The sequence below is a fragment of the Trichosurus vulpecula genome, chromosome 9, assembly GCF_011100635.1.
Source record: "Trichosurus vulpecula isolate mTriVul1 chromosome 9, mTriVul1.pri, whole genome shotgun sequence".
Classification (NCBI taxonomy): Eukaryota; Metazoa; Chordata; class Mammalia; order Diprotodontia; family Phalangeridae; genus Trichosurus; species Trichosurus vulpecula.
In genome coordinates this window covers 193,888,747-193,909,458 of record NC_050581.1, presented here as the reverse complement: position 1 = coordinate 193,909,458, position 20,712 = coordinate 193,888,747, and the positions used below count along the sequence as shown (strand labels likewise).

Here is a 20,712-nt window from a genome sequence, read left to right as displayed (position 1 = left end):
GAGTCCAACCATCTGGATGGGGGTGGGGGGGTGTTCCATCTCATCCTTCTGACATTGTGTGGCCATCAATGCAGCAAGCACCCTATCTGTCAGAGAGTTTTCTCTCACTCCCACCTCATGACCAAGCCATCTACTTTCCAGACATGATCTTCACTAATGGCACTACTTACTTCATTGGTCTTGGGCAATTCGGGTGGTTACAGATAATTTATGTATACCATGTGCCTCTCAACTGAGCATTTCATTACCCTCAATTTGAATTCCTCAGATATAAGTATCTCACTAATTATAGTAACACAACATCCCTAGATGATCATCATTGTTTAAAACAGATGGGCCTTTGCTTTGGACACTAGGGAGTTAGACTCATATTAAGATCGCAATGTGTTTTCAAAAGAAAACAAAAACTCATCTTATCTGAGAAGTGATCTAGTCACACACACACCCCCACCTTATCCCTTTGAAGTTAGTTTTTTGAATCCAAATAATCCTTTTGATTTCTCTTTATTGAAGTTCATCATCTAATATTCAACCTATCATTCCATACTAAGTATCGACACTATGTCATCTAATAGGTTATCTAGTCTTCCTAGCTTTGTGTTACCTGCAACTTTGCTCTGCACATCATCTATGCCCTTATCATAAATAATGTTAAAAATATTCCTGGGACACCACTCTAGTGGAGGCTTCCATTCAGATTGAAAACTGAATCATTCATTAATAACTACACTTTCAGTTGGAACATTCAAACAGTTTAAAATTGGACTAATTAGTATTACTGTCTAACTTAAATCTCTTCATTTCTTCCCACAAAAATAGACTAATCTGTTACGTAAGACTTACAAGTAGACGGTGAATGAGCATTCCTTATTTTAAGGAGATTAAAGATTTGATCAGCAAAGGCTGATATATGGTGGAGTTGGGGGAGAAGGTTGCGGTTTGAATGTATGTTATAATAATTTGACAAAGTCAGAAAGCAATATCAAACCATATGATAGAGGCTCTGTCCAGGACCCTTTTATATCTTACATCTATAATATATCATTTGGTGATCTTGTAATCCCTAGTGGGTTCATTTTTCCTGTCCATGAATATGATCCTTAGTTATATAGATTCAGCTCTAGGCTCTCTCCTGAGCTCCAGTTCTAAATCACGAACTTTCTTTTGGACATTTCAAACTCAATGCATCCAAAACAGAACTCATCTTTTCCCTAAAACCTTCCACTATTCCAGAATTTCCTATTAATACTGAGGACACTAACATCCTCCAAGTCACCAGGGCCCACGACTTTAGAGTCTATTACCAAACATGGTTGTTTTACCTTCTCAACATCTCTGACATACATTACTTCTCCCCACTCAGACAGCCACAACCCTAACTCAGGCCCTGACCTAGACTAATCATCTCAAGTCTCTCCTCCCTCTAATTCATACTCAACTTAGCTGCCACACTGATTTTCCTTATATCTTAGATCTACAGTCCTCATCTTACAAATACTTAGCATAGCTCTCGTGTATTCCTAGATACTTCCATGTTTACCTTTCCAATTAGAATATAAGTTTTTTGAGGGCAGGGAATATCTTTGCTTTCTTTGAGCACATTACCTGAGACACAGTATGCATTTAATAAATGCTTCCTGACTGGCTAGCTACACTCCAAGCATATCATTTGGGGATTCCTATGGATGGTAAAGACAATAGGTGTGGAAGGGAGGGAACCATGGATGTTTTCACTCTATTTTTAATGACATGTTTCTGCCATGCTGGGCTTTGAAAAGCAACCTATGTCCCTTTTAGAAAGAGAAAACCACACCACTAGAGGAGAATAAGCTTCTTGGGAAGCCCTGGGTCTGTGGGATCCTTGGCATTGTCACTCTTACTGTTCTGCAAAGACAGTGTCTGTCATACATCTTCTGACAGGCTTCCATGACATCTCTCTCAACAGCTTTCTATTTCTGTGCCTTGCTGGGCTCTTGGCTATCCACAGACCCTTCTTCTAAGGGTGGAGGGAGCAAGCTTGGTCATCAAGGTTACTGTTCATCCAATGGTCAGCTACCCAACTGAGGCTCTTTGCCCCAACAGCAGGTTCCAATAGCATCGGAATTGCAAGGTCACAGCGCTCATAGACAGGTACAATCATGGTCTGCAAACAGGAATGCAAACCTTTCTTTGGCTGTAGCACCTCATGACATAATAATATCAACAACTCCAACTCATAGCAATCATCTTAATATAGGAAATAACACAATCGAATGATCCAGCCTGGCAACAATAACCATTTATTGTTTCATGTGACCAAGGTCAATCCTTGGGGGCTGGGGATTCTCCTTTAATCATCATGGCGTGGGATGATGGAATGGGAAGTCAGGAGATGTGGCTTTGAATTCACTGCCCCTGAGGGACCTTGGGGGTCATTTGATCTCAAGGCCCCAGTGACCTCATATGTAAAATGTAAGGGTTAGGACTAGATGGGTTTTCAGCTCTCTTCCACTTCTGAATCGATGCCCCTGGACAGCTTGCTATCAAGGAAATCAAGCAAAGGCTTGATACCATGGATAATACATGTACAATCTGAAGCATGTTTTTCCTCTAGTTTCTTTGCTTTGAAAACAGCTTTGTATACAACCATCCGATTTTTATTCTAATAGAAAACCTTACAGATTATTCGGAGTGATTTTTTTACCTGATGATTCCATTACCAAACATAAATTCAATTTTTAGAAAGGATTCCTTTCCAGTGGTCAGATGAACATGCCAAGTTCCAGACCATCCTGTTAACTTTTGGATAGTATCAGACTTACATGGGCTTCCAGAGTATTGAACCAGAAAATACATACTTAACTTGTAAACCTCCATTTCCTCCAGCTCCTAATGTTACTGAAACCTCAGCACAAGAAAACAACTCTTTCACACTGTCTCTGCTGTCCTCTTTCTCCTGAGTCACCTCAGTCACTTCCACTGGCACTGCCCAATGCCAAAGTCTTTTAAGTAGTGTTCATCTCAATCCACTCTTCCTTTTGTACAGCTGTTCCAGAACATCAAGGCTTCCTTCTGTGCTATACACAGAAGTCAGTGCACATCTAAGAACTAAAGGCATCCAGTAGGCATTTAATAAATGCTTGTTCTTTCCCTGACCTTACATTTCTCTTGAAAATTAATGAGTCAGAATTTTTTAGAAAAGTAAATATATAGATATATAGATGCCTAGTGCTACCTATAAATATTAACTATATAATATAAATATATGCATGTGAATATGTACAGATATATACATATATAGTTTTCTATATAACTGTGTATGTATGGGTGCCTGTATAGACACACATACTACATATTTTGTGTATATATGTATATATATACATCTACATGCATATGAATATAAACATGTGTATATACATACATATATACATATATATGATTCATGTGTGTAAATGCACATAATGGAGGAAGTAGAAACATCATTGGTTCTGGAGTCTCAGTTCCTGGATTCAGATCCCACCTCTGACACTTAATACCTATGTGATGAGCAAGTCATTTGACCACCTCAGATCTCATTTAATTTATCTATAGATGATTACTTTGGAAGGGGGGAGGGGAAGGCAGCAAGCTTTTCAATAATACCTGTGTGCTAGGCACTGCACTAAGCACCTTTTTACTAATATTATCTTGTTTGGTCCTCATGACAATGCTGCAAGGTGGGTGCTGTTATATCCATTTTAGGAGACGTCCTTGGATGTCCCTGGGACCCTAGGACTCTTTATCAGTAGACACTATATATATATATATATATATATATATATATATATATATATAGTATATATACTATATATATATGTATATACACACACACATATATACATATATAGTCGATAGAGTGTTTTGCTTTGCTTTTCAAACTTTGAAATGTATGTCAATAGCCACACTTCCGCTCCTCTTCAGTCAAGGAGATACACAAAGGTGTGAGCACAGATTTGGGAACAGGAAGCCCTCTGTCTCAGCTCCCTTCTGAATCCTCTTTGCATCCTTGAAAGGGTTTCTGACCCATCTTCCTCAATTCTTTTGCCTCTGCAGATACCAGCAGGCTTGTCCTCGGGAGGAAGACAGCTTCATTTCTGACTTTTCAGGAATCACTCTGACAACCCACAATGGCTTGGACAGCCTGAATTGAAGGGATTTTATAGATGGAAGGAGATATCAATGGAGAGGAGGCATAAAATCTATAACCTATGCTTCTAGACCACCATTCTTTTCAATAAAGATCAGCTCTCCAAGTTTAGAAGGGTGAGAATCAATGTAAGCTCACAATCAAAAGATCCACCAACTGCCTGCCAGTTACCCAGTGAGCATCTTCTCACCATCACTGGCCTCTCTTTCCACGCAGGGCATCAGTCAAATACTGAAGGAGTCTCTCACCACTAATTCTTATAATGATTTTCTCCACGGTGATTCTCTCTGAATAGTAGGTCTCACTGTCCTTGGAACCATCAAACTGACATTTTACAGAACAAGAAGCTATGGAGTTAAGTTTAAAATTGTCTTCCATGTCACCTCACACATCTCAGTGAGGCCTACACAATACTAATGCCCAAAATACTTTACAATCCATCTATACTGGCTTGTTTTCTGCTTCTCACTCACGTCTCTTCATCTTCATCTTCTTTGAACTGGCTCTGGCCCGTACCTGGAATTTCCCTCTTCCCCTCCACCACACTGGCTTCCCTCAAGACTCAGCTCAAGCACTAATTTCTGAAGGAGAATCATCCCAGCCAGACCTCCACCCTAAGGGCCTTTCCTTCTAATGTTTTTATGCACTCTAGAAGTATCTGGTCAGTACCAAAGCATTTACATGTTGACTCCTCCAACAGAGTAAGACTTCCTTGAAAGTAGTAGACCTTGTGTTTTTGCCTTTTTTTTTGGTATCCCCAGTGTTTAGGCCACTTAACACAATATTTGGCACACAGTATGGTTTTAATAAATGCTTGCTGATTTGACTGACATACAGTAAGCACTTAATAAAACTTTGTTAATTGATTAAAAGATAAATGGGGTAAATGGCAGGGGGAATACTATAGCACATTAAATACTGTTTCCAACATGTACGTCCAGGAGAAACATGAAGTCACAATAATAACTAGCATTTATACCAAACTTTATAGTTAACAAAGCTCTTCATGAAGATGGTTTCTTTGGAGTCTTCCAATAGCCATGTGTGGCAGGGTCTATAATCCACATTTAAAGGGAAGGAGACTGAGACATTATGTGACTTGTTCCTAGACAGACCCAGAGCTCCTAAGTGCCAGATGTGGAGTTTGTTCCATGGAATCCTGGTCCAGTGGCCTGTCCACGCTACCATATTCCTCATCTATATTATGTATGCCACTATTCAAAGGGAAGGGAAGTGAATGAGCATTTATTAATCACCTACTATATGCCAGGTACAGAGCTAAGTGCTTTACAACTACATGATCTCATTTGGTCCTCTAAACAATCCTTGGAGGAGGTGGGGGGGAGGTATTCTGATTTCCAAAAAGGATGAAGTTGACCTCTAGGTGGGCACTTGCTAAAGCACAGTTCTCTCAGGTGCTTGATGTAAAAGTTGAGAGGTATCCCATGGAACCAGCAATGAAACATAGCTCCCTCCTCATGGTGGAGGCAACAGGGAAAACATTGGATCCACTGTCAGGGAGGGTCACCATCTTGGATGGATTTACTTAATTGTTTTTCTTTTGCATAAAGGAGGTTTTATCCTGGAGCAGGAAGGGTTCCCTTGCGAGTGAATCAACAAGCACTTGTTAGGCTCTTACTATGGGCCTGGGAGAGGCAGCTAGGTGGCTCAGTAGACAGAGTGCGAGACCAGAAGACAGGAAGACCTGAGTTCAAATCCAGTCTCACTCACTAACTGTGTGGCATTGGGAAGGTCACTTAGCCTCTACTTGCCTTAATTCACTAGAGAAAGAAATGGCAAACCACTCCAATATCTTTGCCAAGAAAATAGCATATGGGTCATGAAGAATCAGACATGATGGAAATAACTGAACAATACCACAAACCTGGCAATGTACTAAGTCCAAGTGATTTTAGGGAAAAAATGTCAAAGACAGAGTCACAGGCCTCAAGGAGCACATGATCTAAAGGAGAAATCAACCTAAATCCACCTCCCCTTGCTTTCCTGTGGCCCTTTTTGCGTTGTCTTTCCCCACTAGAGTGTAAGCCCCTTGAAGACTGCTTTGTTGCTTGTATTTATATCTCCACTGCTTAGATTCTCATATTCTCATTCTCTCTCTCTCTCTCTCTCTCTCTCTCTCTCTCTCTCTCTCTCTCCCCTCCTTCCTCCCTCCCTTCCTCCTTCCCTCCCTCCCTCTCTCTCCCAGCCATGTAGCCAATGCATGAATGCATGTTGTGGTTTCCGTCTTCACAAAATCTCTTTTCAATGCTCCCTTTACAACTCTAACTCAGGTCCTTATTCCCTCTCCCCAGGAATATTGCAACAGCCTTCTTCCTTGTCTCTCCTTGTTAAGTCTTTCCCTCCTCTCTAATCCATCCTTCACACGGAAGCCAAACTGACTTTGCAAAAGCCAACATTAGACCGTGTCTCAATGAGTCCCAAGGTCTTCCCGTTTCCTCCAGGCTCTGGTTTAAAATCCTCTGTTTGGCACCTGAAGATTTCCATAGCTTGTCTTTGCCCCAACCTTCCCACTTGTTCTGAACTTAAGTCTCTCTCAACCATTTTATATTCCATCCACACTAGTGTATATGAAACTCCTTGAATAAGACCCCTGCATCCCTCCCCTTTCTGCCTTTGTGACTGGGATGCTCTCCCTCATCACTGCTGCTCCTTAGCTTTCCTGGCTTCCTTTAAGGCTCAGCTCAAATATGATGTTCTGGAGGAAGACTTTCCTCATCTCCTTAGCTTCTAATGCCTTCCCCTCTCAGACTGCCCCCCTTTTCCTCTGTAGAGATCTTGTATCTTCCCAATTACTCATACATTGTCTGTCATTTCCCCCTCCCATTGGAACGTAAGTTCCTTGAGGACCCTCACTGTTTTTGCCTTTCTTTCTATTCCTAATGCTTAGAACAGTGCCTGGCAAACAGTAAATGCTTAATAAATGCTGCTTGGCTTACTGCTGAATGAATGAATGAGAATACTCAACAACTCACCATTATTCAGTGTAGAAATTTCTAGCAATTTAGTATCGTAAGGAAGAAAGTGTGTGGCATTATTCAGAGGCAACTGGCCACAATATGAACCAGCCTTGTTGGTAATGAAGTGACAGAATTCACATTTCATAAGAAAACCAGAGAGGTGAAAGGAAACAAGATCCTATTTTTCTGGAAGGTGATTTATAATCATGCCGAGAAAGGTATTTTTTAAAAGGATTCTATGCAGGCTGCAAAGAAATGTCCAAGGTGCCTTCTCTATGGCCTGGCCATTTGTAGATGTTTACTCACGATGCATATTTCTGAACCTGTGCTTGTCTCAGTGTGGTGGGTGACCAAAGTAGAAATGCTCTCCTCTCACACTGAATGGCAACTCTTCGGTAATTTGGAATCCCAACTAGGGGACAAAAAGATCAAGTCTCCTAATAGGATCACTTGCTGTATCTGGGAACCAAGTCTTCCTGACACCCCAGTGTGTTTGATGTCCACTATGTCAACCTCCTTCTCCGAAAATCATGCAAATCAAAAGCGGAACACCCACCCATACTCCAATACTAATAATATCTTATATTTATATAAGACTTTAAGGCTTACAAGCCACATTTTATGTACAATCTGTTAGGTGATCCTGTTTTGTTATTATCCCAATTTTACAGATGAGGGGAAAAAAAAGCCAGAGATTTCAAGTACTTGTCCAGTGTCACCCAGCTAGCGGTGGCTGACAGGAGAAAGAAGTAGAAACAATCTTGAGAACTCACACTTTCAGCCTTAGCATCGTGGGTGGCATTTTTCTCCTGACTTTATTATGCAATGATTATTAAGAGATTAACCCTTGGGAAATGGAAAGTCCAGGTAGGAGCTAGAAAGGGATGTTAGAGGTCATTCAACCTCATGCCTGTTTATACACGGGCAAACTGAAGCCCAGAGAGAAGGGATTTCCCTAAGGTTACACCTGTAGTAAATGATAGAGACAGATGGCATCTGTGGTCCCATGATCCAAAATCTCTCCATTGTATTCGGCTCCCTCCCAATTGTTGCTTTTTAAAGAAAACCTCATCCATAACATGTAACCCTAGAACCAATCAATTGAGTGTTGAGGGAAGGGAGTGGAACTTTTCTCTCTGCTCTCTCAACCTTTTCTATCATTCACGTGTACCTGGAACATCTGGCTGAGGAGGGGATAGACAGGCTGTCTGTCTTGGAAGTGTTACTAATGTAACTTTTAAAAGTCCAAAACTCAAAAGGCAAGTTAAATTCTATTTATGGACCACAGTCCATGGCTGGAAGGGCCTTTGCAGGTTATTTAGATTAACACCCTCATTTTGCTGATGAGGAACCCCAGAGAAGGTCAGAGGGCTAAGATCACTTGCCTGAGGTCACAAGCAAGTTTTGCACTCAAGCCCTAAAGCTCCAAGTTCTACACACATTCTCCTGCACAACACTGCCTCCCTCTCCCAAGGGCTGGGGCTGCACAGGGGAAGAAGTAAGCCATCACTACTGGACACCAAAGGGGACCTAAGCAATGCGCCTTCCATGGCGAGTCCCTTTGGAAAGGTCCTGGATGGGTACAAACCAGCCAGCTGAGCACTGGCTCCTGGCTCCCCCGCAAAGATCCCACTTCTGCTCTAAATATAGACTCGACCCCTCTGTGCCACCTACTCTGTAAATCAGGGGAAGCAAGTCTTTCCACCCCTAAGAAAATATTTGCACCCACAGCAAAATCAGCAAATTTTTGGCTTTCCCCCAGTTGGGCTTCAGTACAAACTTTTCTGACATTTCACCAAAAACAGCAGGAGCTGTTAAGAAGCAATTTTTAAGAGGGAAATGCTTTCCTGACCTGCAGACAACTTCCTTCATCGATGTGTGATACATAGATATCAAAAGTTTATGATATATATGATTATATCTTTTATATAATTAATTATATATAATATATAAGATACACACATGCATAATTATATGCAGGTATAATCTATATTATATGGAATAATTGTGTATTATATACATCATATGACATGCATATATAACTATGTGTATGTATATTTAATACGTGTTTTATGTATTTGTGTCTGTATGAATGCACACACTCATGTACATATATGAAAACCTGGAGAGTCAGGACAGCGAAGCCACTCTGCCTCTGACCCGGCCTGGTTTATGATCCCCGGCAAGTCAATTCACCTTTCAGCACCCCATGCAACTTCCCAATATTGTCAATTACAGAAGAAGTGTCCATTTGTATTGGTGGAAGGAGTTTCCACTGTGGGATTTCCTTACAGTGATGAAATCAAAACACACACATCCACACAATCACATGTACGTATATACAATCATACACTCACACCCACGATGGTGTAAATGGAAAGAACAGTGACAAAACAGGCGGACTGAAACTGAACGCTATGAAATTATATTGACCAAGCAGAGTTTAAAGAAGAGGGGACAGAAGCCCCTTTCCTCCTTCCTTCCCTCCTTCCCCCATCCTCTCACTTTCTCCCTCCTTCCTTCCCTCTGCCCTTCTTCCATCTCCACCCCCCTCCATCCCTAGTTCCCAAGCCCTCCCTCCTTCTTCCTCTCTCCCTATCCTTTCCTTCCTTCCTTTCCCCTCTCTCTTTCCCTCTCCTTTCCTCCCTCCCTCTTCCTCTCCCTTCCCTCCCTCCTTCCCTCTCTCTCTCCTCCCCCTTCCCCCCTTGCACCTTTCATGTGCAACAATCCAGACTCTGTCAGACCTGCTTGATGTCTTGGCTAGTTTTGCTGAATTATTCCTTTTTTCTCTATTTGTTTTCAGTTTTTTTTTCTTATAAGCTATGGGTTTCTGGGAGGAGAAGAGAGAGATGCACCAGGAAATGCAGATGATATAAAATCAAAAAAGAGCAACATTGATTTTATGTCTACACATGCATGTGCTGTATGTGTGTATGCAAGTGTGTGTGTGTGTGTATAGGGGATGTGTGTGCATGCACACATACATACACACACACACACATATAAATGCCTCAATGAACTTTCTGGTACCTCCCATTTCCAAGTTCTCTGATCCTGCTTGACACCAACACCTCATTTTTCTGGAGTTTCCTGATATCTTGTGGAGAGTCAGGGTGTCCTAGACCTCGCTTGCTCTTCTCTTAATACACAGACCCAGTGGCCATCCATCTAGCAGGGCCATGAGAGTCACTGGCCCATTTTCTTTCTGTCATCCTTCCAGAGATGGAGAACCAGGCCATGCAAAAGAATGGCCCCCAGCAGACCAGGACAAAGCAGGCCAGGATACCCTGGGCATGGAACTCTCAATGCTTTCTTTGGGTGTGGACCTCCAAGAGGACTGACTTCATCTTTTACCAGAGGAATGAGGGGCTGTGAACACAATGTTTGGCTTTGGGAGAAACCTAACAAAGAGTTTATTTTGGTAAAAAGAGAGAGAGAGAGAGAGAGAGAGAGAGAGAGAGAGAGAGAGAGAGAGAGAGAGAGAGAGAGAGAGAGAGAGAGAGAAGGTTTTGAAGTCACTCTCTAACAGGGTGTTAATGTGTGTTGCCAGGCATCGGTCTCAACAAAGGCAGGTTCGCACATGAAGGAGGCATGTGGCTGTCCATACACAGACCCTCCCCAAAATATGGACTACACATGTGGAAAGAGCCCCTGGGGAGGCAGAGAGGCGGGGAGGCAGAGGCAACTCTCCCAAGATCCATTTTTATTGCTAATTGACATAGGTAATTGTCTAGATGAGACCCACCCCAAAAGGTCCAGTGGTATCAGTTACACAAGCCCACTGAGGCAGTGACCTGTCCCTTCACTCCACTCATGTGTGTGAATGGGCCTTCCAACAGGGTAGATGACCTCAGGCACTTACCACCTTGGCTTTTGTCTGACTTTTCTGTTATAAATGAAATTTGCCAAAGGCAAGGGAGGAGGAGAAAGGAAGGAAAAAACACGAAACAGATTGAGAAGACTGCATGTGCAACCTGACACATCTGCTTAGGCTTTGGGTTTTTTTTTTTAAACTAAGTATATAAGGATTGTTAAAATGCAAGCACGGGTGACAACAAGTTTCCTGACAGAAAAGGGCTCTAATTCAGGGCCAAACTCTTCCTTCCACCAGCAAGATTTCTGAATTTGGAGGTTGGGGGGGCGGGGAGAGACCCATGTCAAAAACAAACAATTATCCAAAAGTTGATTAGAACTCACATAACAAAAACACACTGGCTGGGGATCCGATATTTGTTGAAGTGTTGTGTTTTCTTTTTCCTGGTAAACGTAGACAAGTTTAGAAAAGTAGCCTTGTCAATCTGGGTGGCTGGCAAAGCCCAATTAAGCCCCAGAAAGTCATTGGCTATTCTCTTCCCAAGATGACCAGCTAATACCTGTCCACCAGATGACACATCTCTGTTTGACATAGGGTCGACTCATCCCCAAATACATGTGCCAATGAACCACAGAAATACAACTGCCAAAGACCTTAGAGGTCAGGAACTTCAAGAGACTTGCCTAATGTCCAACAAGGGATAGAAGTGGGCCTGAATACTCTCTGACTCTACATCCAGTTCTGCTCATACTGAACCATGCCAGGCACACCTACCATCTCTAGCTAAGTACCACCCCGTTCTAATCTGACTTAGCACTTGGCACAGTGCCTGGCATTTTGGAGGCCCTTAATAAATCTTTGTTGACCAACTAACTGATCCCACAGACATTCCCATCCTTTGGAAAACTGGGAAATCCATTCACTGTCTCTCACTTCTCCCTTTTGCACAAACCACCACAGTCAAACAATTTGCTGTTCTGTTGGCTGAGCCCAGAGCCCAAGGTCTGAGGTGTGTGGGTGAAAGATGTTCCTAGACTCAAGGAGGGAAGGACCTGGAAGCACAGAAAGAAAACTAAGTTCAGCAAAAAGAAGAAAAGGCAAAACAAGAAAGAGAAAAAAGAGGCAGGCAGGGATGAGCCAAGCCAATCCAAAACCGCGAGCAAAGGTTTGGATAATGTGTGGCAGGAGGGCTGAGGTTCGACCATCTAGAATGTTTTCTTTTTCTCCTCCATTATTCTTTCTCAGTGTGTCTCTGTCTCACACAAAATTGAACAAGACTCTGGTAAAACTCAGCTTGGCCATTGGCTGTGGGGAACCTTCTCTGGTTCAGGCTTTGAATGAGCCAGCGTGGAAGGCAAGACAATTTGCTCCTTCCATCATTGTCGCCTTGAAGCTGGTCAGTCAGTGCTCACTTGGGGGACAGGGTGTCAGGGAAAGAGAAGTGGCAACCCATCCCTTTTATAACTGCCATAAACCTCAGGGGAGGGGAAACTTTAGCATAAAAGATGGGAAGCTTTTTTAATTTGGTTTTGTTTGTTTTTTCTGAATTACCTTCATGAGAAAGACCTTCAAGAGCCTCCATCTGTGTGTGCCAGAAAGGGAACAGGACCAAGTATTCAACAGAATCCCAAAAAATTCAGAAACAAATTGTGACTGGTGAAGATGCCTTCACTAGTTTCTGACTGCTGAGCTTTCTGAATCTTAAACAGATGTCAAAAAACAACTGACCTAGGACTATTTGGAAAAACCAATTCAATCAAAACTGATTAAGTATTTTGTGAAACATTAGGGATTCAAAGACCAAAAAAAAAAAGCAACCCCTGACCTAACAGAGCTTAGGTTCTACATGGAAAGTGGTATGGAGAAAGAGAAGAAATTCATAATTACATTAGATAAGACCACAGAAAAAATATTGTGTATCTTAGAAACCAGTACCTAGCCTTGCTTGACCTAAGAAAGAACAAAATGTTGACCTGAGCCTTCTGTCTTTAGAAGTTTAAAAAAGGAGCCTGCCTGGGGCTGAGCGTGAAGGACATTCCATGACATAGCATCCATTGTGTTGATCAATGTTGGGGTTCATGTAGCTTACCCTGAACCCATTTTGAAGGTTGCCCCCATGTGCTACAGCTTCAGTAATTAAAAATTGTCATATGACTAATAAAAACTAAGCTAAAAAGTTAAAACCCAAACAATGGCAGGAAATAACATGTGTGTACAATATGTTACCAACACACTGATAATTTTCAAAAGCGACTTTTTTAAAAAAGTATTATAAATCTTTCAAAACACTGTGATTTATTAAGCGAAAGGTCTGAATGGCTCAAGCTATTAAATTGAGCTTTTAAGTCTCAGTGGCACTGCCAAATCTTTTGTTCTTCTGAATTAAATTTAGAAGGCAGCATTCATCTTGCAGGGAGCCATGTTTCAATGTCCTTTACTCAAAACTCAGAGATCCTCCAGAGAAATGTGTTACCTTACCATCTCTTATTGCAACGGAGTCACAAAAACGATGTCACGTAGAAGGGACAAATTAAGAAACAACCCAAAGGTTTGTTTTTTCCCTATGATTCTGTACACTCATATAAGGGACCACCCTAGGCACGAGATGAGGGGAAAACAGTGGCCAGAAGAAAACATTACAGAAATGTATTAAAAACGAGTTTAAGGACCAAGCTGAGCTTAGGAAGGACAAGCATTTAGAAAACAATAAGATAGCAGAAAGTACTGACCTGGAATTCAAGCTGGTTGTAGCAAGGGAAGAAGCAGCAATTTGGAGAAGAAGCAGAGAGGAAGAAAGGGATGAAGCAGAGAATAAAAGAAAGAGGAAAAAAGCATTAGTTTCCAAACAAATAGCCAACTGATGCACTATTAGGCAAATTCCTAAGCAAACAGTGAGCATCGATCAATGTATCAATATTGATTAAGCACCGACTCTGTGCCAGGCACTGCGCTAAGCACTTCTATTTCATTTCTATCTGATACTCCCCTGGGAAGGCTATGAGCATACCTTGCAATTTAGGATATCAAGAATTCTCCCCCGGAAGCCAATTTCTGCCTCAGAGGCCCCAGTGCAGCCCCCTCTGATGCAAACCAGAGGTACACTTGAGTCAGCCAACGACAGAGTTTGGCCAATTCCGGTATGAATATTTATACAGACATTCCCTATATGTAGGTCCATAAACTTTTATGATTTAATAAATAGAAGTGGAAATCACAAAGGTAGCATATCTCATTATAAGCTCAGGGGTCACAAAGATATTATCTGAACCAGCAACGACTGGACCAATACATATTCCTTCAGTTATTTCTCTCTTCATGCCTGAAAATTAAAAGAGACTGAGCAATCTGGCTATGTGGGCTCAGTTATCATCATTTTAGGGATTCAGCAAGCCATGTGCCTAGGAATGGTCCCAGACAAAGTCAGGTATCTTTTGGTTGAGGCGTTCATTCCTCCCCCGCCACCCCCAACCCATCCTCAGGTACCCCCTACTACCACAAGACATAATTTCTTCCAGAGCTGAAAGCAGGTTTTTTTCTGATTGTGAAAATAAAGTTCATATTTCATCACCATAAAAATCCACATGCTTAGTATACAATATTTAAAATGCATTTCCAATTAGCTAGCAAAAATACTGTAGCAAATATATACATGCACATATATACAAATATATGTTAATATATACATTATTATATGTAATATATATACCTATATCTATGTATATAATGTATATGCTGTCTGTATAACATATACTATCTAATAGATACATATATACATACACACATATATATGCACACACACACACACCATCAGGGTATTTTTCTAGTATTATTTTCACCTATTCTTTAAAAACACCAAAAACAAAATTAACTTGAAAACTTGCCTTTCAACTAACTTTTATTTGAGAACAGTTCAATTTCTATATATATTTTTGCTCAGGTTAGTGTCTATGTGTATATTGTATGTTTGTTTCAGGCCGGTGATTTCATCTCTTTGGATATCTCCCAACACAGAAATATCCTCTCCCAACGCAGATTGTCACCTCATCTGTGACTTCCAGTCTTAGAAATGTGGCCTGGGGCTCTCTGAGGTTAAGTAACTTGCCTGAGATCACAGAGTTAGTGTAAGTCAGTGGTGACACTTGAACTCAGATCTTTCCTGATCCCAAGGCCATTTCTCTGTTCTCTAAGCTAGGCTGCCTTTCTTCTGGGTCAGTCCATTTCTTCCAATGGGCTGAGTCATTCAAGGCTAAGAAACAAGAATCGTCTCATCCATTTGTGAAGGAAGGAAAAAAAGAAGTGAATGTTTTTTTTAAGGAAAATAATACCAGGAAATTTCAAATAGTGGCAAGTATTGATATTAGTCATTAAAATCAAGGCAGGAAGATGATTCTGATGATTGGATGGTGGTGTTTAGGGCCCTGGGAGCTGCACTGTTGGTGGGGCTTGAACCAGTACAGCCCTTGTAGAGAACAATATGGAAATACACCCAAAAAGCTATTCAACTGTGCATCACCTTTGACCTAGCGATATCATGCCTAGGTCTGTGAGCTGAATAGATCAAAGAGTAGAAAAGGACCTATAAATACAAAATATTTATAGCAGCCCTTTTATGTTGGCAAAAAATTGGAAATTAAAGTGATGTCCATCAATCGGGGAATGGCTAAACAAGTTGCAGTATATGATGTGAAGGAATACTACCGTGCTATAAAAAATGATGAGCGGGATGGTTTCGTAGAAATCTGGATGGACTTGAGCGAAATAAGGCAGAGTAAATTGAGCAGAACCAGGAGAACAATGCACACAGCCATATTCTAAAGAGAGCCTGGAGAGACCTCGGACTATGGTCAACACAATGACCAACCACAGTTCCAGAGTACCTGGGATGAATCATATTGTCCACCTCCAGAAAGACAAAGAAGCAAGGGTCTCAGAGGGCAGACTGAGGCATGCTAGTTTGCATATGGCTAATTTAGGAATGTGTTTTATTTGACTATATGTGTTTGGAGCAGGTTTTGTTTTTCTTGCTTTTTCTTTTTTTTTTTTTTTTGTTTTTTGTTTTTGCTTTTTGGCAGGGCAATCAGGGTTAAGTGACTTGCCCAAGGTCACACAGCTAGTACATGTGTCAAGTGTCTGAGGCCGGATTTGAACTCAGGTCCTCCTGACTCCAGGGCCGGTGCTCTACTCACTGCGCCACCTAGCTGCCCTTTTCTTGCTTTTTCAATGGAGAGAAGAGGGAGAAAATTTGGAGCTGAAAATAAAATAGAATAGAATTCTAAAAATAAATAAGATTCAAACATGATCATTGGAGCAGTGATTTAGAGCTAGAAGGGACTCCAGAGGTTATCTAGTTCAATCATTTTGCTTTATAAATGAAGAAGCTGAGGCAAAACCAATGAAGTAACTTGTCTAATAGTGCATAACTGGTATGTGGCAGAGGAACATTCTAAAGTCAGGTCCTTCACCTGCAAATTCACTTCCGTTACACTGCACCATGGTCTTCCACCAGTAGATTCCATTCATCACTTTGTTCTCCATTAAAGCTTGTGTGAAGATGTGGCCTCCATTAGGTTGAATTGTTAACCTCTCAAAATTGGTGTAAAAGTATCTCCAACCAACTTGGCATGAATATGTTAATAATATGCTAATGACTTCAAAGAGAACTCCTCTGGCAAAGATGGCACATGATAAGCATCCCACCCCCTGCCTGGAATGATATGCAATGGAAGGCTTCTCATACCTGTTGTCAGTTCTTCTTGTTATATAGAATGCAAAGCCTTTTTCAGCTCACATTTATCTGTGCTTCTGATAAAATTTTGAAAAGTCATTTCATTTAATGAAATGAGAAGACATGCATGGTATAATGGAAAACGTACAAAGTTTAGAATCAAAGGATCTGGATTCAAATCCTGCCTCTGACCCCTCCTACCTATGTGACCATTTAACCTTTATGGGTCTCCATGGACTTCAATTTACTCCCTGTAAAATTATAGGGTTGGATGAATTGGGTCCATTCTAGTTCTGAATTTATGATCCTTTGAGCTCATTGGTATCAGGGATCCTCACTCTGAAAACTCCCTCCATCAAATTATGTTATCACTTGAATGTAACTGATAATCCTAGAGAGTTGCCTGGGACATTTTTTGTACATGTTCTCTTTAGAACTCCATTTCCTTATCTGTAAGATGAAGGAGGTAAAGTCAATGCCTTCTAAGGTCCCTTTGCCTCAGAGTCTATCTTTCCTATAATTCTGTGACCCCTTTCTTATCCACACAATGCCATAATCTTACTTCAGGAGAACGAGTTAAGACTGAGGCATCCATATTGGTAGAGAAACTACCAATGGTAGACACACAGTGTGCATTTTTGTTTCCATTCTTTCTTCTACTAATAGTAGGTTGGTGTGAGATCCTTGAAAGTCAAACCTATTTGAGTTTAATTTAATTCTTTAGCCCCATCTGTAATTTCTTTTGCATCGAGAATTCCCAACGAGGAAATCCCCTCTACTAACGCATATCAGCACTAGCTCTGCAACTGAAAGCCTCAGTGAGCTGCTGGGGGTAATGAGAACTTGAATGCTTCACTCAGGGTCATGCAGCTGGGACTCGGGTGGGGGGGGGTAGGATTTGAACTAGGTATTCCTATTCGATTATCAATTTTGAAATGGTGCTTACTTCTACTCCCAAGCACATTCAGATCCTGAAGTGTGTGTTTATGTTCTGTCTAATACATTATCAGGATGTTTTTTTTTTCTTTCAACTGTACTTGAACCAAAAAGGCTCTCTATGAGTCTATAAGCAGGAAAGTGGCCCTTGCTGGAACCTGCTCTCAGGGACAAGAGGAAGGAAAACATAATTGGAGGCAGACATCTCTGCATTCCAGGCATCAACTTGGCTGACAGGTAAGAGGCCCAGGAAGTCAAGGTGTCATAAAAGGGAAACCATTTGCCCACCCAAAAGATGCCTACAGATCACACAGGGGCAACAGGTAATTTGCAAAGCAACCTCTAATGCCTAATTGTGCTAATAGGAAAATAAAAAGAATACTCCTTTTACAAAGAATTTAAGGGTCTGTTTACGTGTACACATCCTGGTGGGCTGTCTGTGAAGTTTACCAATTGTGGACTGGATCCAAAGAGAAGGAAGCTAGATTTCCAGACCAACAACACAGCTTCAAGAAAGCAAAGAATCCATCCAGTTGAAAAGTGAGGACTTGGGGTTCTGCTATAGGGAGCCAGCAGGCTCTTGACCTGACATCTTCCCTTGCACGTGTCCAATACCAGGGCCAGCTGAAGAACGGACTCCTCGGCTGGGTCAGTCCCATTTCAGATGGGTGACCGCAGAATCCCTTCAAAACCAATTTCCAATCTCGGAATCGCAGACTTAATTACAAACATTCCTCCACAATGTTGGAATGGAGATGTCTGTCCCCACGGCTCAGAGATCTGCAGCTTCCCAATCTTATGAGGTATGAATTTTAGGGTCAGAGCCAAGAACATGAGATATGGCCCAATCGGAAGGAGGCCATCTCACAATGTAAGAGAGAAGCGAGGGGCTGACGCCACATGGCGCCCAGCAGAGAATGCCTTGCAAAAGCAGGCTGCTTCCTTTCCCAAAGAAGCCATGCTACTCCACCACCCCCATCTCAGCTGCCTGCCTTTGTGTGTTCTGGGGCTCAGGCAAAGATGCCACAAAGTATGCCTCCTGTTGGACTCAAGACAAAGGAGCCAAGAGAGGAGGGACAGAGCTGGGTCCTCCAAACATGTTTTGTGAATTACAATGCCTGGAAGGCAACAGGTTTAAGGAGAGAGAGAGAGAGAGAGAGAGAGGGAGGGAGATAAGGAGTATGTGCAGAAAATACATAAAGATAAATGCCTGTAAAAATCCCTGTTGTCCTAATGCGCACCAGATTGAAGAAATAAAAATGTTAATACCCCCTGGTGATTTAAAGGCTCCATCCACTTAGGACCTGTTTTCTTCACTCGAAAATTATGCTATGTATACAATACCTGATAACTAATTAGCATTCCTCTGGGTCTCTTTTTTTATGTGAAAGCAATTTATAAGAGGTCATTAGGCCTCCAAATCCCCCTGAGAGAGAGGAATACAGCACGCATTACTGCTTATGTTTTGGAGTGGTTAAAGATGGGGTGATTGGGCCTTAATGGCCTAGAAATCAGGATGAGCCAGGTTTCATCTGACCTCAGAAACCTACTGGCTATGCCACCATGGACACTGAGGCAGTCCGGTTTGGTGAGAAGAGTGACACATCTGAGATCTAATCAAGTAAATCTGTCTCAGTCATTCACTAGGTATTAAGTACTTAATGTGTGCCACACACTGCGGTTAAGTGCTGGAGACACAAAGAAAGGGGACAAAAAGTTCCTGCCCCCAAGGAGTGTGTATTTTAATGAGGGGACATGTATAATCTGTGTGCAACATGACAATCTGCCTTGGGAGCAGACTTTTCCTAGTTGAGAGGTCTCCAAAAAGATGAAAGCATTTGTCTGAAAAACGGGTCTGTTATAGACATACAAAATACATAGACACACACACACACACACACACACACACATCCCTAAGCTAGGGACATCACTTAACCTCTCAGCCCCAGTTTCTTCATTTGCATGTAAGGGTGGAGGTCATTGAGTCAGTAGGTCAATTATGCCATTCCACTTAAAGGAAGGTATAGGACTGTGTGCCCTGATACCTAAACCAGGTGAAAACACAGAATTTATCCATTATCAATCAACCAGTGAAAATTTGTAAACAAAGTATACAGTCTTTCAAAGCCATTGGATGAACCAGAGGGATGCTGCTGAGCAGTCTTTCCCAAATGGATGAGGTACTTGAATCTACAGTGGGGGATTTATGTAAAACCCAGGGCTCTCATTCAGAACCTGAGGGATTTGGGTGAGTGAGGGTCCAGGAGAGAGCAATCGGGGCTAAGGCCCTGAAGGGAGAGCAAGGTCAGGGCATCCAGTCCTAAATCTCGGACCCTACATTGTTCAGTCACTTAATCTCTCGGCATTCTGGACCACCTCTAAGAGTTTCATGTGAGGTTCTTCCCTGCAGCAGTGGAGGAAGCTTCCCTCCTGGGAGTTCCCTAAAGCAAGGCCATCCCAGGTTGGAGAAGCGGCCTCCTTCGCTCCCTCTGTCTCAACAACAACCACAAACACGAGGCATGGATCTTCTAACTGATGCTGTCATAACCACCGTCATCTGACCCAAGAATTCCAAGTTTCCTGCAAAGTTCAGCTCCAACATCACCTTCTACATGAGTGCCTCCCACCCACTTCTTGTATCTGTTTTATATGGATAGAGATCAATACACATACACACACATGTGCAAATGCATGTATATGTACATGTGTCTGAGTGGGTGTATTTTTCTCTCAATAGAATGGAGTGTCCCCATTGCTCTGCCATGCCCTAGCTACCATGGTGCCTTTCAGAAGGGCACAATGGAAGGATGTCTGGAGTCCAAGTGAAAGAGGCTTGATTCTCTCTCCAGTTCTCACTGCATGACCTTGGGTAAGTAGTTTCACCTGACTGGCCCTCAGGACCACCATCTATAAAATGAGGGGATTGGACTGAATGCCTCCAAGGCCCTACCCAGCCCTAGATCTCTGATCTAAGGGTCATTCCAGCTATGCCTTTTCTAAATGCGCTTTAGGTCCCTAAACCTATGGATGGAGGAGAGAGTGTGGTGCAGGGGAAGGGAATAAGCATTTATTAGGCACCTACTATGTTCCAGGT

At 42.0% G+C, this 20,712-nt stretch overlaps 1 protein-coding gene across 1 annotated transcript in view; it reads right to left on the bottom strand.

Annotated features, from left to right (window-relative positions):
* The window catches only part of ERC2 (ELKS/RAB6-interacting/CAST family member 2), a 254,252-nt gene that overhangs the window by 33,669 nt on the left and 199,871 nt on the right, over positions 1-20,712 (bottom strand). The window contains exon 11 of the mRNA XM_036739687.1: positions 13,687-13,698. Coding sequence (XP_036595582.1) covers positions 13,687-13,698 — 12 coding nt within the window. The remainder of the gene's footprint in view (positions 1-13,686; positions 13,699-20,712) is intronic.